The sequence below is a fragment of the Colius striatus genome, chromosome 7 (genome assembly GCF_028858725.1).
Source record: "Colius striatus isolate bColStr4 chromosome 7, bColStr4.1.hap1, whole genome shotgun sequence".
In the NCBI taxonomy this organism is placed as follows: domain Eukaryota; kingdom Metazoa; phylum Chordata; class Aves; order Coliiformes; family Coliidae; genus Colius; species Colius striatus.
The window spans coordinates 28,597,234-28,616,756 of NC_084765.1; the positions used below are offsets into that span (position 1 = coordinate 28,597,234).

At 41.8% G+C, this 19,523-nt stretch overlaps 2 protein-coding genes across 3 annotated transcripts; both read left to right on the plus strand.

Annotated features, from left to right (window-relative positions):
• Nucleotides 1-3,802: 3,802 nt before the first annotated feature.
• Nucleotides 3,803-9,490, plus strand: HYKK (hydroxylysine kinase). The gene is made up of 5 exons (XM_061999765.1): nucleotides 3,803-4,039; nucleotides 4,550-4,902; nucleotides 5,683-5,825; nucleotides 8,106-8,289; nucleotides 8,962-9,490. The coding sequence occupies exons 2-5, from the start codon at nucleotides 4,557-4,559 to the stop codon at nucleotides 9,447-9,449; spliced, it is 1,161 nt and encodes a 386-aa protein (XP_061855749.1). The 5' UTR covers nucleotides 3,803-4,039; nucleotides 4,550-4,556; the 3' UTR covers nucleotides 9,450-9,490.
• An 83-nt stretch (nucleotides 9,491-9,573) lies between these two features.
• On the plus strand, nucleotides 9,574-15,017 carry PSMA4 (proteasome 20S subunit alpha 4). 2 transcript variants are annotated; one of them, XM_061999766.1, is made up of 9 exons: nucleotides 9,574-9,753; nucleotides 9,957-9,997; nucleotides 10,243-10,285; nucleotides 10,943-11,105; nucleotides 12,463-12,540; nucleotides 12,763-12,851; nucleotides 13,720-13,850; nucleotides 14,061-14,184; nucleotides 14,622-15,017. In XM_061999766.1, the coding sequence occupies exons 2-9, from the start codon at nucleotides 9,995-9,997 to the stop codon at nucleotides 14,774-14,776; spliced, it is 786 nt and encodes a 261-aa protein (XP_061855750.1). In that variant the 5' UTR covers nucleotides 9,574-9,753; nucleotides 9,957-9,994; the 3' UTR covers nucleotides 14,777-15,017. The 2 variants fall into 2 exon arrangements, with proteins under 2 accessions (XP_061855750.1, XP_061855751.1); XM_061999767.1 differs by lacking the exon at nucleotides 9,574-9,753 and adding an exon at nucleotides 9,758-9,838.
• Nucleotides 15,018-19,523: the final 4,506 nt, after the last annotated feature.

A 19,523-nucleotide genomic window follows, 5' to 3' on the forward strand; every position in this document is an offset into this window, starting at 1 on the left:
GCTTCCTAACGTGCTGTGGGGCGGCAGCTCTTCCCAACAAGTGTCCAGTGCCGCTGCTGAAGGGCCTCAACTGCCAAACAAATGTGGCTCTCACGCCATTGCAATGTCTCTCAATTTACTGCGTGGCACATACTGGGTAAAAACTGTTCTGTATTTCATGTTGACAGAAGATGCAGAGTCTCTACAGAAGTGCTTGCTTTACCACTTAACTAAGCATTAATGGTTTTCAGCTGTGCGAGTGAGACTTCAGCTTCCAGATGCTATATCTGTGCTTTATCTCAAAGCTTCAGAACACCCCTTATGGTTTATGTAGAGGTTAATCCCTTTTGAAGAGCAAAACTGGAATAACTTGCCTATAAATTGTCAGGATTTTGCTTTAAGGTTTTTTTGCTCTTGATAAACATTGTATTAACTATCAACATTTTCAAGAGGATTGTATTAGCTTTAGTACATGTGCTTTCAATTTATATCCAGGCACTAAGTTAATTGGCTTGCAAATGGAGAGGCACTGTTGAAATCTTTAAACAGCACGTTTCTAACGAGGGAAAAAAACCCTCAGATGAAAAATAATGCAAAACCTGACATATCATTACAACATACTCATCTTTTGACAGTTCAAACACCACATTTATTTTATTCCACTGGCATAACTTTGATACACCTTTGTCCAATAAAATTAAAAAGTTCCCTAAGTTTGAAATTCTGTATAATCTGGTTTTATGTTTCACTAGTTTTGCTGTGATCTTCTTTTACACTAGATTCTGGTGCCTCCGACCACTGATAGGGGTGATGAATCAGTGCGTTTCTGAATACTCTGTTCAACTGAATGCTAAATGAGTTTCTAATCTATTATACACTCTTGCTGCTTTTATTCAGTTACTGAGCAGGTCTTATTTATTGTACAACAGTGTCTAATACTATTTTTTTTCCCAGCTTAAAGGTGTATTCTTAATTTAGTTCAAGAAAATGCATGTTTCTTAGGGGCGAGTGCATAGGAACTTAGTGCTGGTGCATAATGATGCCTTGTGCAGATGATAATTATAACCCCAACTACACGCCCGTTTAAAACTCTTGTAACTGCTGCTGCTTGACTGGAAGGCAGTCTCTCTCCCTCTAGTGCATTTGCCTGCTAGTGGCTTCAGAACCAAGCCATGGAAGACAAACCAGTATTGTCAAGGGAAGTGACTTACCTGCAAGTTGTCACCAGTCAAGCTAGTCCCCTCTTTCAAGACAGATGGGGGAGTTTGTTACCATAGCAAGTGCTTTAATTCTGCTGCACTCTTATATCTAAAATCAATGTAAGACAAGGTGTGAGCATGCTTTGCTGCAGTTGCTGTTCACCTTCAGGGTCCTACTGTTGTTGCAGCGGGTCCAGCCCTAACTGCCACAGGCACCGGTGCCTGTGTGAGCCGCGTGGGCTGACTGCTGCCCGGCCGCTCTCGGGCAACAACCCCGCTCGCCCGGCAGTATGCTGCTCGTCAAGATGACATTTTCTTGATGACCCATGGTACTGTGCCTGTCGCCTTCCTGCAGCAGAGGCCACTGTAAAGTGTCCCGTTCAGCAGCGCAGAGGCAAAGGGAGGACGTTTAACTTCGGGCACCTTGCTAGGACGCTAGGAACTGTAGATGGGCGAGAGCGACCTCTGCTTTCTGGCAGGGGCAAAACGCAGTCTGCTCAGAGGATTGCTGTGGTCACACACAAAACCCGTCATTCCGTTAGATTTCTTCATAGTATCTTAAAAGCATAGGACGAAATGTACCTTTTTGAAGAGTGACTGAGTGTGTTAGATGTACTTAACTTAGACTCCTCTCCATTTTGGTTTGGGGGAAGGATCTGTTTCAATTTTTCTAAATGTTTTCTCTCCTTGAGCCCCTCTTCCCTCCCTCCCAAACAACAAAGCTTTGGGATAGTGTTGATGTTTATACATTTTACACCTAAGTATAAGGACAAGAAACTATATATATTAATCATATTTAAGCAACTGCAAATCTATGTCTGCTGTTTAAAGCCAACATAACAGTGTTAGTTTTAAGTTCAGTATTGTATAGATATATCTTAAGGTCAACTGATGACAGTTGTGCATAAAATGTTACCAATGCTGTAAATTATTTTTAATAAAGAAAATTGTATCACATTTCTTGTATGTTGCCATCTATTTTGACTATAATATGGAATACCCTTCAAATGGTACTGTAAGGTGTGTGAAAGGTTGGGATGAAGAAGGAAAAGGGTATCATTAGGAAAGCTTTTTTCCCTTAGGAGTGCCTCACATGGAGGCTTCCAAAGCACATGTGGGTGAGATAGAAAGAAGGTTTCTGTGTCAGCTCCAGATGCTCATTTACTTTTGGAATAGCTTTTTTTTTTTTCCTTCAGGAAAATGTCTAGTTTATAGTCCTGATCAAATGTTGTATTAAAGCAAACTTTGACAAAGGCTACAATTAGGGCACAGAGAACTCATGGTTACAAGTGATTTGGGGGTGTCTGACCCACCTCACCTCTGCAGACTTGCTTTCTCAAGAGGTGTCATACTTGGATCCAATGCAGAGATGCTGAATTATCCAAGTCTTACCTTTCTTACCATTATCTGTAAGAGAGGCCAAAGCACAACCTTAGTCCTGTGCATTTGCTTCCCACCAGAACACTGGGCAGGCAGGAGAAGTGTGGAAGGCTACATGTTTTAAGTCTTGGCACTACTATCTGGATCTGAAGGCAAGACTAATGAGGTACAGGTCTGCAAAATGCCTTGCAGTTTTGGTCCCAGAGCGTGAGTATATTCTGATTTTTCTGTAACCTGACACTTATTTTAAAAGTCAGGAGCACAGCAAGAATGTTCCTGTTTTATCAGTTTTGTTCCAGTGAGCTAAACCTTCAGTCAGTCTCAGAAATTGGGAGAGGGAACCCTAAATGTTTTCCAGATCTCCTTTATTCTTCAAAAACTTGCTTGTGTGATTTCTGGGGTGCTGGGAGGGAGGAGGGTGAAGTGTCTGTAAAAGCACTAGTTATCAACCACTTTGTTTAGTAATGTATTCTGAAACTGGGAGGGAAGGGGGAGATCCAAGGAACTTATGTTTGGTTTTTGGTGAAATTATTTCCCGTTTCTAAATTCCCTGTTGGATTAAGATAATCATTTCCATATAATGTCCTCATTATTACAAGTAACACTGAAAAATTTGGAATGAGAATTCTTAGTAACTGTTCCTAGGTCTTTTTTTCTTCAGGTTCCTAATTCCATCAGGGTGGGACCTCAGGTATTTCAGATTTATTTGTTATTAGTAATTTCAGAAGAGTTAAATACATTGGTCTGGAAAGTTATCGGGGGAGGGGCTGAGGTTTGTGGTTCTTTTCATTCCTTAAGATGCACAAGTGTTCAGTCTGAACTCGGGTATGGTGTAAAGGACATAACGAGAAAGGCACCTGCAGTTTGTTACAGGTCAGAACGGTTGAGTTTTTGGTCTCCTGTGCTGATAAAGGATTTAAACAAAGTAATCAAACGTGAATCTGTTCTCCCAATAGCAGTGGGAGCACTGTTTTTTCCCTTTTGTAAGGTGGTTTCCCTTTCTGACAGGAAGTTGTACGTTTCCTTCCATCTCCCGCGGCTTCCTTCCACCACCTTACGGCGATGCCCGCCGGGGCGCGGAGGCTGCCCGTCACCGCCCGCCGGGGCGCGCCCGGCCCGGCTGCCGGCAGGAGGAGGCCCGGGCCCCGCACCATCGAGGACTCCTGCCCGGCGCGGCGCGGCGGGGCCGGGGCCGGCCTGCGGGACGGGGGCGGCCGCCAAAGGAGGCGCCGGCAGCGAGGCGCCCGCCGCCCCCCGGCCCCGGGGACTGCAGCGCGTCCGGCGCGCTGGGCCGGGGCCGCTAAGAGGAGATTACGCTACGGAAGACGCTGGCGAGCGGGTGGGCTGGCGGGGCCGCCGATCGAGAGGCCCTGTCCTGCAGCTCCGCGGCAGGACAAAGGTTGAGGCAGGTTCCGCAGCGTCCAAGGGTCGCGGCTTTGAGCGGAGCGGAGGCCGAGGCCGTGCGCCGAGACCGGGAGCGGGTGAGTGTCCGAGGGAGCGGCTGTGGGTTACTTTGCGTTTCTTACCGCGGGAATTGTGCAGGCCGTGCCCGGGCAGGAAGATCATCACATCTGCTTTAGCATTAAGATCTACCTATATGTTTATTTTAGAGCTGTGAACGTAGAACTTCATAGACAGGGATTCAGTAGCTCTTTTCATCAGGAAATCATTCCTGGCTAGTAACTTATGAAGTTAAGCTGCTACTGGAAATTAGCTAATAAAATCACTCCCAGTTAATAAGCTTTACATGTCTGGTTGTTTGAAAAAGATTGAGTGCCTCTGTCTGGAAGTCTTTCTTTTGAGGGCTGCAGACTCAGTAGTTGACAAGTAATTACAAACTCAGAAACCCAGAGCGGCTTAGTGGGTCTTCTCTGCTTGTTTAATAAACTTAGGAAACTTCTCTCCAGTTTCTAAAGGCATTTTGTTGCAGTAAGTACTGCTCCCGATGTCAGAACAAAGGTAAGATCATTCAGCTTCTCTTTTTCTCCTAGAGACACGATGTTTTCTGGAAATGACTGTCGGTCCCGAACATCCACCAAACCAGCACTTTGTGAAACAGAAGCGGCTGAATTGGTTGACAGGGTGTTTGGATTAAAGGTGTCTTGGATCAGGCCACTCCCCAGCTATGATGATCAGAATTTCCATGTGTGTGTCTCAGGGAACAAAGGTGCGACCAAAGGTGCTGACGAGTATGTCCTCAAAATAACCAATGCAGAAGACAGCCAGGAGCCTGAGCTCATTGAAGCACAAACCCAGGCCATGATGTTTCTCAGAACTGAAGGTTTTCCTTCTGCTACTCCTTATCTCACAAAACATGGGAACATAATGTCTCTGGAGCCAGAAGGTGAGCGGTCACAAGTGCTTTTGCTGCCCTACAGTCATCCTGAACTTGGCCATATCTTGCTATACGGCATGCCATATATATGCTAAAGTAAGACTTGAAGCTCATCTTAAATACTAGGGGACATGTATCAGGTGACCTGTATGTCAAGCCAAAATAGTCTAAACTTAGATTACCAGAAGTAAAGCAAGTTAAAGAAAGTAATAATTAACTATGAAAACACTTGGGAAAATAACTCGGGTGTGATGGATTGGAGAAAACCTTGAAAGTTGTTTTTTACCCAGCCTGTCCATGCATGAGAAAAGGGAGAAAAAAGCTTCATTGACTAAATGATGCTACAAATTACTTGCCTACAGTGCTGTAAAATATAGTTCTAGGCTATCTGTGATGCCAGAACAAATTGCTTTGACAGCATTTGGAAGAAAAACTGCGCTGACATTTTGCTTTTACTTTCACTGCAACTTCCATACCAAAGCTGGGATTCCTGAGACGTCCTGTTCTGCTGCAAAACTGTGCCAGTGGCTGGCTGTCGGTGCTGGAGGAACCTGCTGTTTGCAGGGTCAAGTCCAAGCACAAAGACTAGAAGCCCAGCATAGGTTGTGAGTGTGTTACGGTTTGTACATCACTGTATAATGTTCTGGCAAATCAGATCTTTGAACAAAATCTCTTTTATCAGCTGGATCTGATGGCTTCTGCACTATGATAAACCCGTTGTGCCTCTTGCGTTAACAAATACTCAGTAGCAGATATCAAAGTGACTGACTGCATCTCTGTGCTTGTTAGCTCCTGGTCCTGGGCACAAGCAGTACATGGTGAGGCTGCTGACGTACCTGCCAGGTACCCCTGTGGCGAAAGTCACTGCGAACGCGCAGCTTTTCTATGAGATTGGTAGGCTGGCGGCCAGCATGGATAAAGCTCTCTCAGAGGTGAGTTGTTGTTGCTCCCTCACAAACTTCTTTCTCCATTAATTTCCCCTCTGTGTTTCTTCTTGTGCTGTGCTGTCTCCTCACCTAATCTGCAAAATTCAAGTCTGTTAAGTCAGATGTCAGTTTACCTCATCTTTCAGCTGCCAGCCTCCAAGCTGCCTGCTACTAAAGCATTTCCCCAAGAACATGACCACTTGGTGCTTACGGTGTGGTATTGGCGATTGTTTCGCAAAGCACTGCTGTACCATGAACAGGGAGACAGGTTTCTTTTTACTTACTTAAAACTCACCTGTTTGGTGATTCAAACTGGAAAGCAAGGAGAATGAACCCAAAAGTGCTCAAATTAGAAGCATGGAAAGCTTGTTTGAAAGCATTTCTGTGTAGTGCATGTTAGGCACAGCTGGCTGATGTATTTTGAATTTGTTTTGGCTTGCTCTTTCTCCTCCTTGTTAGAACTCTAACCATTTAACATTGGTAGCTAATGGTTTCTTCTCCACAGTGTCAACTGTGCCAATGAACAGAGGTTTGTGACACTTCTCTCATTTGCACTGCTTCCAATCAAATAAGTAAGTTCTTTCTTTACTCTGTAATTATACAGGATAATAAAGCTGATAAATCAGCCAGTAATTAAGTTTAATACGTAAAAGATCTCTTGCGTTATTTATTGACTTTCATTGACCTTTCCTTCTCATGTTCTGGCTACTGGCTTCAGATAATTATGAAGCATGAATTGCCAGCTTTACTAACCACATTCTTAATTACAAGAGCATTTTCCACTTAAGAAAAGGATTTCGTGTTGCCTTCTAGCAATGATTAAAACAATTTATATAGACCATCTAGTCTCAAAATATGCCTGTGACTTCTCCTGCCAAGCAGGAAACAGTTGATAAGAACGCAAATTTTTATGGCCAAGGCCCTGTTTGCCCTTAGCATATGGATTATCATCTACCAAGATGTCATTTAAAAGAAGGAAAATGGCAATTGTTACTGTCAAAACTTCAAAATCCTGTTGACACTAAAACAATACCAAAGCATTAAGTTTTCTGATGACAGATCAGAAGATACAGCCTGTCTTTTCTACCCACTTAATTTAATTGGTCACCTCGGTAGGAAAGCAATGTGCTATGCTTTGTTTTGTGCACAAAATACTATTCCAGCACTTTCTCTGGGGGCATCTCCTTTGCCTGGATGTGTCTCACAGCCCCTGCATGGAAATAGGTTAAGGTCATGGCTATGAATCGACTGCTTATACCTATGGCTCATGATCCTTCACACACCTGGTAACTCATGTCTAGCATGCTGGAATATCTGACTCATGTGGGGAAGATGGCCAGATGGCATTCTGCCTACCAATCTGGTGCTTTGCAAAGCATTAGAGATCCTGTATTGTCGTTTTTGGTTTAGGTTTGATCTTGTTCGTTACTTTTTCATACACAGTTTGGTTTTAGTATCATTTAGCTATCTTTAAGAACCTTAATTACAAGCACAACTTTCTCTTGAAGAAGGAGGAAGCCAGCTACTCTTGTGGAAAGATTTTTCCTCATGCACTTGTAGAATCTGGCCCACAAACCACCTTAGTGGGCATTAGAGGATTCAAGGAGAAGCATGGTATGCAGTGGGAGAGATGCAGTCCCTCCCCAAATATCACTTTCCTAACCACTGTTTTTGCTAGAAAGAGACAAGTGAAGGACTTCATTTGTTCAAAATGTAGAGGCTACCTGGACGTACAAAGGCAAACTTTCTGAGATTAAAGCTCTGTCCAGTATCTCCATAAAGTACTTCTGTCCTGAGGGTTTTTCCTGTACCAGCTGATCCCAAGGCTCGTCCCCAGGAGCTGCCACCTCCAGTTGCACTGAGTGTGTCTGCTCCCAGCACACTGGCAGGGGTTGTGCCTCTTCTGCTCAAACGGCTTCAGTAGCACCAGCTGTGCACTGCAGGCTGTGCAGTGAGGGACTCTGCCCTTGGCAAGGCCTCAGACTCGCTACGTAAAGGCACATTACAGAAAGTCAGTATCAATTTAAAGTTGTTTAAGTGATGAATGACCTCAGATAATCTTTGTACCTAAAAAATGGGGAAAAAAACCCATTTGGGTTATAAGTAGACATTAAGCTGCTTGCCTAAATCATTCTTCAGTTTATTCTTTTACTTGTTGATACAAAGCAATAATCAAAGTCATGCTGCTTTTCAGGGAGTCTCATTAGGAACCTATTAATAGGGGCTTTGAATGGTAAAACCAGGATTTTTACTTATGGCCTATTTTATTTTTTGCTTTTTCCAAAGAAATTCCATCATCCATCAGTAAAAAGTCTGCATCGAGGTCAGTTCATTTGGAACCTGGCAAATGTTCCCCTTCTAGATCAGTACCTTTCTGCTTTGGGCCAGAACAAATATCGTCAAGTTGTGGAACAAGTTATTGAGCAGTTTAAAGGGAAAGTAATACCCAAGCTAAGCAGTTTTCGACCCTGTGAGTATTTTATTCTCATTGTAGTTATGTTGTACTGAGACACTAAAATTTCTTACAAGAGTTTGGGTCTGTGAAGAAGGCAAAACCAAAACCAACTCCTTTATCCCTAGCTAGACACGTGCAAATATTGTGCTGAGTTAACACAGCGAGCAAGAACATGCTGCCAAGAGTTGGGTTCAATGCTTAATCTTTCTGATGAGTTTGCTTCCAGTTAGGGTGGTGATTGCCATGCTGTTATATCAGTTTAATGAGAGTACTTGGAGTACACAACTTCCTTCCACAGAGGCCCAAATAACTACTGATTTTTTCAAATTTGGCTCACATTGATGTTGATGATAATTTGACAGTTTGGTAATGTGAAAACTGCTGTTCTTTGTTTGGAAAACATGCAGCATCTGATAGGTAGCACCAGACCACAATAAGATCTCATAATGCTCCCTTTTTCAATTGCTGTCTTGTCACCTGTTAGTGGAATGAATGGAGGGAGGTTCCTAGGAAGAAGTAAAGCCATGGAAGACAACACTTGATGTTTAGGGAGACTGGTATGGTGTTGTAGCTGTGTGATAGCTGAGCCTCTCTTTCTTTTCAAAGCTATTTCACTGAGAAATGTGAAAAAAACACCTTAGATTCTGCTGTTTTATTAAATACCGTTTCTATTTCTCTTCTGTTTAGGTGTCAATCATGGGGATCTTAATGACCACAACATCCTCGTAGACTCGAGTTCTGCTTCCCAGGAGAATCCTCAGTACCGAGTATCTGGCATCCTGGATTTCAGTGACATGAGTTACGGATATTATGTATTTGAAGTTGCCATAGCGATCATGTACATGATGATTGAAAGCCCAGACCCTCTGAGTGTGGGAGGGCATGTTCTGGCAGGCTTTGAAAGCGTCGTGCCCCTCACAGCGGAGGAGAGGGATGCCCTCTTTCTCTTGGTGAGCGGAAGGTTCTCTCAGTCCCTTGTAGTAGCAGCCCACACGGCTCAGCTGTACCCAGAGAACAGGGAATACCTCATGATCACAGCCAAAACCGGCTGGAAACACTTAATGACAATGTTTGAGGTGGGCCAAGAAGCAGTGGAGAAGACGTGGTTTGAGACTGCCCGAACATACACGAACCACGCACCTGCCCGGCAGGTGGATGGCTGCTGTGGTACTTGATGGGTGAGCCCTGGCTCCTGTAATAAAGGCGGCTGTGCCTGTGCTGCAGCGTCCTCTGCGGTGTGTCCGTGTGTGCCTCAGCGCTGGGGCTGGGCTCTGCCGTCACCGGTGCGGCGCGGAGACCCGCCGGGCGGGAAGTGGAAGGCCTGGCGTCCCGGCGCGGGCCGGCGCTCGGAGCGCGCAGGCGCGGCGGCCATTTCCGGCGGAGCGGCGGGGGTCTGGCAGCAGCTGTAGCGCCCGCAGCTTCTGCGGCCGACAGGACTCGTTCGCCCTCCCAGGCCCACCGGTTCCGCTGCGGCCCGCTGTGAGTGAGGGCGGGCGGGCGGGCAGCCAAAGGAGGGGAGCAAGGCGCGGCGCGGGAGGCGGCGGGGCCTTCGCGTGCGGCCGCGGTGAGGATGACTCTGCAGGGCGGCCGCGGCGGGCGGCTGCAGCGGCCCCGGGGCTCGGGCCGGGGCCGTGTGCGCGGCCACCACGGCGGTTAACGCGCCTTGCGGTGTTTCTTTGCAGGCCCGCTTCGCTCCTGCTCGCAGCGCGTCCCCGGCACCATGGTGAGTGGCAGCCGCGGGCCGGGCCCGGCGTTGTCCGTGGGCCCGGCGTTGTCCGTGGGCCCGGCGTTGTCCGTGGGCCCGGCGTTGTCCGTGGGCCCGGCGTTGTCCGTGGGCAGTGCTACTTTGGTACCACAGGGAGGTCACTGGGCAATCGAAGGAGTTTAATGTGGCTCAGAGCATCTCTAGTTTTAGAATGTTGCTTTCTGACCAATGGATGATATTTAATGAGCTTTTGCTTTTTACAGTCTCGAAGATATGACTCCAGAACTACCATATTTTCTCCAGAAGGTATTTTTTAATTTACACTTTCAAGTAAACTCAGACTGTTCTGTCCAGTTTCTCAAAACAAAATACCAAATGACTTGTGCAAAAGTTGTTTATACCATTTTGTTATTCAAGCAGTAGTGAGGCTGTGCCATGAGGCTGGGTCCTGTTAGTGAGTAAAACTACCTGCCATATTTTTTAAATAACTTCAGCAACTCTTCATCATTCATCTTTCGTTTGAGCATGGATGGATTTTGTTCCTGTTCCCCCTCCACCTCTCCACTCCCCCAGAGAATGCAGAAAATCCTGCTGTTTTTCCTGTTTCTAAATGGGATGGATTTGAAAAGTCTAGTATTAATTATTTGACTATTGCAAATCCACTTTGTCTCATTCTACTGCAGCCGAGTTTTGTGGGTTTCTCTTTTTTTTGCACAGGAAGGGGTTGTTTTTCCACAGTGTCGATGCACTGTATAACTTTATCAGACTTGTGGATTTTTCTGTTTCTGACTGCCTCCTCCTTTTCAACCAATTAATTTACTATCAACTGGTAACACACTGAAGAAGTAAGACTCAGGTTGTACAATAAGCATCTGTCAAATTCTTCCAAATTTAAGTCACCTTGTGTACCTGGTCTTGTTCAGCATTAATTTTTTGGTGTTATTAATTCCAATCCTTTCCTAGGTCGTTTGTACCAGGTTGAGTATGCCATGGAAGCAATTGGACATGCAGGTACTTGCTTGGGAATTCTGGCAAATGATGGTGTTTTGCTAGCAGCTGAGAGACGCAACATTCACAAGCTTCTTGATGAAGTATTTTTCTCGGAGAAAATATACAAGCTTAATGAGTAAGTTGAAATGATGAACAGATGTCCAGTGATCTTATCAGTGTCAAAATACTGCTGTTTGGTCAGATGTTTTTAGCAATGAAGTGGTTTTATTTGAGGTGTTAGTATTATTTTTGTTCAGTGTTTTAGATAGGTCTGACTGTTTGAACGTTGTTTGCTTCAGTAGTTCCCCCTTCTAAAGTACAATCATCACTTTGCTTTTTAATCTCTAGGAGAGTTTTCTAGGTGGAATAACCTGTTTGTTGGTCCTTCCCTGTACATGGTAATGTTATTGAAGCAGCTAAGAAAAGCAGGAATTCTCAGTGCTAGAAAATACCATTTGCTGGGCAGAATAAATGCACACAAAAATCACCATGCTGTTTCAGATTTCAGCTCAGCACCCTCTTGTAAGTCTTTGTTTTAGTCTGTGGTAGAAAGATAACAAGATAATTAGGCAAAATGTGCCTTGGGTTTTTTTGCCATAATTATAGCAGAGATGATACATCTCGCTATTATGACTTCCTTTTTAACCGTCTGGAAGTTAAATTTGTGATATCAGAGCGAAGCATGTTATGAATTATGCTCTCTTGCCTGTGAGGGAAGTGGCACTTCATCCTTGCCAGACGGTGCACATGAAACACAAATAGCTTTTCATCCTGGCAGCCTCCCGTTCTGTGTTATTTTGAAAGCAGCTAGAACTGTAGGAAGCACTGACTTACCAAAGGAGGCATTGTAACAGTGCAGTAGAGCAGTCACCTAGGTCAGTCCTTCCGTCTCCTGAAAAAAGAATTCTTAAGTTCACTTGGAAAAGAGAATTTAAATTATTTTCCATGAATCTTTTCTGTGTAGTAAAAGTTTTTTAGCAGTTTTTGATTGGACAAAAGAGGTCTTAACAGCTAATGAAACAGTCAGGGATGTGATGCATTTATTTCTCATATGATCAGATTTTGACCAGTGAGTTTCAGTTAGACAAAAGCAATGTGTCTCAGGCAGCAGCTTCTGTTTCAGGCCTGTCACATCTCTATAGCTCCTTCAGTATTCTGGTTGTGCTGTGTCAGGTGGCCTCTAGACAGGCACTTGCCTGTAGCAAAGGGCTCTTGTAAAGACACTTGAGACTTAATCATCTTTGGCATAATCCTTTTCCTAGAATTATACGTGTAACTAATGTTCTAACCCACCTACTCTTTGGTGGCCAAGGTCTTGAAATGGTTACTTGTGTTTGGTGTACCGTGCCTAGAAGCAGGAGTCGATGAACCTGTTTATATGGCAGTTGTGGAGTTTAGATTAGAAAAGCTGTTGCTGTTCTTGAACTGCTGTGTGAGGATGTGACTGTTGGAGATAAATAGGAATTGGGTTAATTCATATGCTTTTATTGCAGGGATATGGCATGCAGTGTTGCAGGAATAACTTCAGATGCCAATGTTCTAACAAATGAACTGAGACTGATTGCACAGAGGTAAGTTTGCTGATAGTTCACATGGTTTCACTTGCCTGCACCATCAGATTCAGTTTTGTGTATGTACTAAATCAAAACAAACTTGTGTTTAGTAGAGCAGAAGTAGACTGAAATAAAATCTAGCTAGAGCAGAGAGACTGTAACTTGGGAACAGTTGTGGTACAGGACACTGTCAGCAAAACAAGTTTTATAAACTGTGGGCTTTTTTTTCTTTCTTCTTAGGTATTTGTTACAATATCAAGAGCCCATTCCTTGTGAACAACTGGTAACAGCCCTGTGTGATATCAAGCAGGCTTATACACAGTTCGGAGGTAATGAAGTGTTGTTGAACCATTGTGCTTTTAAATGCCTACAGAATTATTCTGATACATAAGTTGAAGCATCTGAGTCTCTGCTCAGTTCTTCCAAATTCTTCCGTAACAAGTTAGCCTGAGGAAAAACAATAGCTGTGTTTAAGAGGGGAGTCGGTAGCCGTGGGTACTGTTTTGCTGCTGAAGTTGCTACTTCTTAGTGATTCAGAAATGAGTGGCTGAGATTCTGGAACACTGCACAGAATGCTTTGTTTGCTCTTGGATTTAGTGAATGCCTTCAAAAGACCCACAGAGAATCCATTAATACCCAACCTTTCCACATTTTGGGTGCATTCTGCATAATGGCACAATGAATCACAAACAAGACTGTATGTAGGGGTGTCAGTATGGTAGCACTTCAAAAAATACTATTGCTGTCATGCCAAGCAATGTGGTAGAAAATGACCGTGTCAGTGGTGTCCCATAGTATTTGAGCTGATGATTCTGGTATTTTGCATATATGTTGTGTGAAGGAATGACTTTTTTAAGTACTGGGCTTTTGACATTTAAGTTACATGCTTTAATAGCTAAGCTACATAATTAAAATATTAAGCTTTTATTTTAAGTCCTGTGCTGATAAATTATAATTTGTGGAGATAGACATGAGCTGCTCTTAGGGTTAGAAGCAATAAACTGCTGCTGCCCACTTCACCACGTGACTTGGAAAGAAATGCTGGCATGCTTATCTCAAGAGACAGAAGTGCTGAACAGTCTGTTAAGTCCTAGTTGAGAGGAATAGATTTAAAAAAACAAATCAAAGAAAAGAATTGTCAGTAATGACCAATCTTGTCACTAAATTTAGATTGCTAATAGCCTTCTTTTTCAACAGGAAAACGTCCTTTTGGTGTTTCATTGCTCTATATTGGCTGGGATAAGCATTATGGATTTCAGCTGTATCAAAGTGATCCTAGTGGAAATTATGGAGGGTGGAAAGCTACATGCATTGGGAATAACAGTGCTGTAAGTTCTGGGTCTTTTCTCTCAAAGTCAAGCAAAAAATAAAGTTAATTGCACTGTACTAACTAAATGGATTTGTTGATTATTAGTGCAGAGCAGAAACAGGTAACTATAGGAACACTGCTGTTCCTCGTGTATTGATATTATCTGTTAAAAAGCAATTGTTTGGTTGATTGCCCAAAGATATCATTTTAATTTCTGTGAAATTTATAGGCAGCTGTGTCAATGCTAAAACAAGACTACAAAGAAGGAGAAATGACCTTAAAGACAGCGCTTGCATTAGCCATTAAGGTCCTAAACAAAACCATGGATGTTAGCAAGCTGTCTGCAGAGAAAGGTAAGCAGTTTGCTAATGCAGGATCGTGCCCTTTGCTTAAAGAAAGAAAATGTAATGACTGTGTGCTAGATGTGATGTGTTGGGATTTTAGTTGTCATGTGACAACGTTTGTAGAAGATGCAGCAACTCTGAGCTTTGCAAGAGGCATACAGACAGCTGACGGTGATATCAGCCCCTCGGTCAGCCCCAGGGGCCTGATTCCCCCTTAGGACACATTGGTGTGGTGGTGGAAGCGGCTGCAGGTCTGTTGGGGACCCTGGAGAGGTGATTGTGGACGCAACTGCAGAAGAGGGCTACTGCTGTCTGGCTTGCCAGTCAGTCATCTTTGTGGAGGCAGGACAAGAGCCTTCTGCTTCTTTGTCAGCTATATGATTCTATGATCTTACCCTTCTGATGACTGCTGTGTCTGAAAGACTTGTCTGTTCCATATGTTTCAGTTGAAATTGCAACACTGACAAGAGAGAACGGAAAGACAGTGATAAGGGTTCTGAAGCAAAAGGAGGTGGAACAGTTGATAAAACAACATGAGGAGGAGGAAGCGAAAGCTGAACGTGAAAAGAAGGAAAAAGAACAAAAAGAGAAGGATAAATAGAACATGAAACCAAGTGTTCTGTAGATAATACAGGATCTGCTTCAGTGAAAGATAATCTGGATTTCTGTTTTGTAGGAGCCTACAACTATGCCATGGACAACACAGAATTACTTTTGATGAACCAGGTCCTTCATCATTGTTCAGATAATTACTGCTACTTTGGCCAATAATTGCTTTAATTCTTGAACACTGTTTCTTTCACCTTCTGTTTTTTATGATGGAATAAAATTTAAGAACAACAGTGATGAGTGTCTTTATTTCCTTAGTAGTGTGTGGACATGCACAATTTTGAGGCGTTTAATTGCTTTAACGCTTTAAAACAAGGTATATATGCGAGTTGGTAAAGAATAAATATGATGTTAGAATTGTTAGAATTTTGTGTAGGTGTGGGATTTCCATTTAAATTAGTGAAAAGGGCTCTTAAGTTTGAAAAATCACTTCACAAATTTGGAATTAAAGTGTGCAAAGTAGCAAATGTGTTCAGTTAATCACAGCCTTTCATGAGTGCATGTGTTTTCTAAGAAATTAATCATATAACAATAGCTGTGTTCACACAAACTAGGAAGTTTAACATTTTCATGTGGCCTTTCATGTGTAAAAGGTCTATCTTGTCAAAATACAAGTAAGTAAATAAAACAATTTTACAATATTTTACATTTTACCCTGAAAGGAAATTGGATGTTTTATACTTAGTTCAGTGTTGCTGGTACTTTGGCAGAGAATTTGGTTCCCTTCTCTGACGGACAACAGTCTAAAAAATGAAGCTGGTACCCCCTTGAAGTCATAATATTGGTGTATGAATTAAAAAGGACATTAATTTTTGTTCAGATTTCCCCTATACTGAATGCAAAATAATATGATTTTCAGATAAACAAAAATCTAGTTCTGAAAAAGAAAACCTGGAGTTAAGAGAGGAAATAAAAACTGGTTACTGAAAATTATTTTGCATCTTGAGTTAGCAACAGTAAGCTGAAAAGCTCTCAAGTGACGTGCTTGAAGGAGAGGCCTTACCTGCTGCATTTCAAACCATGACACTGTCACTCCAGGCCCCTTGTGCTGACCCTGGATTGTGTCTATCTCAACAAAACCTTTGAGTTCTGTTCCCCACCCCCCAAAAGGCTATCTGGTGTTTACAGGATTTAATATGACCATTTAAAGAAACTGTGAATCCGGGCACTGTTTACTGGTTTTCATCTATCCCAGATATTTTTTGACACGTAAAGTGTACTTTTGTCAACATGGCCAGAAATTGCCCTTAATTTTCAATAAAACCCATTTTTGAGCTTGTTGCTGTTTACTGTTGAGAACGGAGGGAATCTGATGTGAGGTGCAGCTTGTGTGGATGGACTGCACGTGCTTTGGCAGCCTCTGCCTAGCGAGCAGTGGGGGGTGGCCTGGGTTCTGTGCAGGCTGTAGGACCTGCTTATTAATCTTCTAAGTTTCAGTGCAGTCCACTTGCTTTAGACTTTTCTACTGAACTTGGTACTTTGTTAGTACTCAAATTTTATAGCTCATAAAAGTTAGACTGAGTTTTGTTTGCACTTCTTGCAACAATAGATCTTCCAAGTAATAACAGAGAAATTATATGTCATGTAACAAGTCCTGAAGAGCTACAGACAACATGCAATGGGTAAGATCTCCATTATAAAGGGCTGTACAAATACTTCAGGCTCCTTTTTATGTAAAAATTCAGTGCTCGATCTCTTTTTTTTGATACTCCAAATGCATCTTTTTATCAGCATCTTTTGCAGATTTCTAGATCACTGATGATGGTTTTAGAAGTGCTTGGAATATGCCCTAAAAGAAGTAATGCCAAAATGGCGTTTTTTTTCTAACTTATCAAAGATCACTTGAAACAAAATGTAAATGATTTCAGCAATACTTTCTGTCTTCTAGGAAACCACTAAACCATCTAAGTCTGACTTCATCAATGTATATATATCATACTTGGCAACTTGTTCAGAGTACATTACTGCAGGATGTAGATTTATTAAAACACTTTTTTCTTAAATGCTTCTGTTTCTAACAAAGGGGATAACAAGTATATTTGGATCTTTGTGTACAGAATTATCAATATCATTTCTTTGCCAAACTGCATAATTTGCTGGTAAAGGAAAACTTTTTAATATACTGCAATAATCAAAAGTTGGAATGATTTTTAAGTCACTTTCTGACTGTACTCCATTAGGTGTTGAAGCATTGTGATAAGTTGTGTAGCTACACTACATTTTAAAAATCTATTTATTTAAAGATTTTGTTTACCAGAAGTAAAAGAATTGTCAAATAACCTATCAGCATAATCTTTGGACAAGAGTTACCAATGTCATTTAAAAAAAAGCCATCTCCACTGAGTGCCTTTAATAGCTGATTGTGAGCTGAGCCTCATATGGCCTTGGAAGAGACACTCATATCCAAGATGTACAGTAAACATCTGCTAAACTGCATTTAATTTCTGATTCTTTTCTGCATCTGAACCTAGGATAGTAAGCAGATGCTGGAGACCTTCTGTTCACTAGAATCTTCCCAGGACATGCTTAGACTAATGCATGTTCCTTAGCTATTTTCCCTATCACTTAGGCAGCGTCTTACTGCAGAGGCCAGTTGTGTTGATTCTGGCTTGTGTGGTTAAAAAAGAAGTTAAAAAAATCACCACTATCTGTGCCTTCTCTGGGAGTAGTTTGGGGATAAGTTGTAAGATCAGGAAAAGTATTTTGGCAATACATTTGAGTTGTCTTTGCTAATTAAAACGATCTTCCTGTTCTTCGTGGGTTTTTTGGTGTATATAGTCCTTATGTAGAGTTGGCAGTAAGTATTTAAAATATTTAGCTATTGCTGTGGATTAAATGTTATTTTTACCACCAGAACTTCATGTGGTCCTGTGGAAGGTGACAGATTTTTCAAATTAGGTAAAAGTATCAAAACAGTTTGCATAATAGAATGTTAGTAAACTTCAAGACTGGAGAGTTTATATCTCACTTGAGTGTGTGACAGAACTTGTTAGGGCAAGTATTCACAAATAGATTATCCTAATAAATTGTAATGTGTTTTGTTATTCTAAGTATTTTAAGAGATAATGAAACTACTGCTTCTCCAGTAATACTTGTGTCACCTCTTGCATCTGTCAGTGTTTAAAACAACAAAAAAGAGAGTTAGCTTGTTTTCTAGATGAGTATATTCTGTGCAAATAAAGTCATACTGACTTCTACGATGACTTGTTACATGACTTCCTGTGTTGGGTACTGGAAGAGAGAAGATGCCTTCTGGTGTGCTTCCCTCTGTAGTCATGCAAACATTTTTATTTATAGAAACACCTAAATGAGAATGATAAAGGACTTTTTATGTTAAATTTGACTGCCACTTTTGTTTGACTACAGATTCTCAAGGTAATTAATGAAATCTTTCTGTTCATAATTTTAAAATAAAGGACAATACTTCTCTGTGTTCAAATTAACTGTTTTGGAGGCCACAGAACTCTTTAGTGATACATAGATGCCTTGTATACACTTTGCTAAGTCTGGAAGCTAATGACCTTAGGTGTTTCACACGAGAGGAATGATGTTGCTTCAGACTAGGTGAGATTCTAGGACTTAAGTCTTTCACTTTCTTTAAAGAGCATTTTCCATTACAGATTTTCTGTAGTAAAAGTTTTCCCTGTCTTTTGGGTTTTAATTGCAATTGTTTCTCTTACAATATCAAAAGCTGCTAAAATAACTCAATCTGAGAGTGCCCTTGACTGATTATATAACTCTTGGCTTTATTTGGAAAAAATTAATCTTCACTAAAAAACTTGCAGAATATTTCTGATTTTACAAAGAGAACTGAGCCACTTGCTATTTTTATCTGTCATTAAATTGGCATTTGGCTCTGCAGTTAAAATACTCTTCAGTGCACAGCAAAAGCTGCCATCAGCCAATTTACTGGAGATTCTCAGAACATGTATTAGTGGAGACCTTCAGATGTCAACTCTGCAAAGGACCCTTTGAAAGACAGCAGACAGTGCTCCTGGAATTGTTCAGGCTTTTACTTAATTATAAATATTAACACATATGCTGCTGTTAATACTAACGTTTTGCTCCAAGTTCAAAGAAGTAGGAAAAAAATGGCTTATTTATAGCTACTGTTTTCCAAAACAGAAATAATACAACACAGTTAATGAGTGCCAGATGAAGCTACATTAAATATTTAGCAACTGTTGGGCATGTAACCTAGACAGTTTAATCCTTTTATATCTTACAGCACCTGTTTTGCCTAGCTAGGACCCAGCTGCAAACAAATGCATAGTTATGTAATAAAACCAGTTTGCTGTATCCTGCACATTTGAGTGGCAGTTATGTTTAAGACTGTTAATGAGACATTATGGCTCTAAAAGGCATTTACTGCAATGCACGTATGCTGCTGACAAACACAGATTTTACATGATAACTTTGTGTTAGGAACACCAGGTGGAGTGCAGTGGTGGACCAGCTGTCATCAAAACCTACAGATTTGCAATTTCACTAGAAACATTGTCCAGAAATTATTGCAGCACTCAGAAAACATCAGAATGGCAGTGTACCACAACAGAAAAAAAAATAAGAGTTCATACTTTGGACTAAAACATATTTTTATTTACTCTAAAGGTGGACCACTGCATACACACTGAGCATTTCAAAATAAGAGTCACACTGCATCCTTTAACACGAATCTCTCTTGATTGTGGAGGACATGCAGTATACAAACGGATCCTCGATATATAAAATGTTTACTG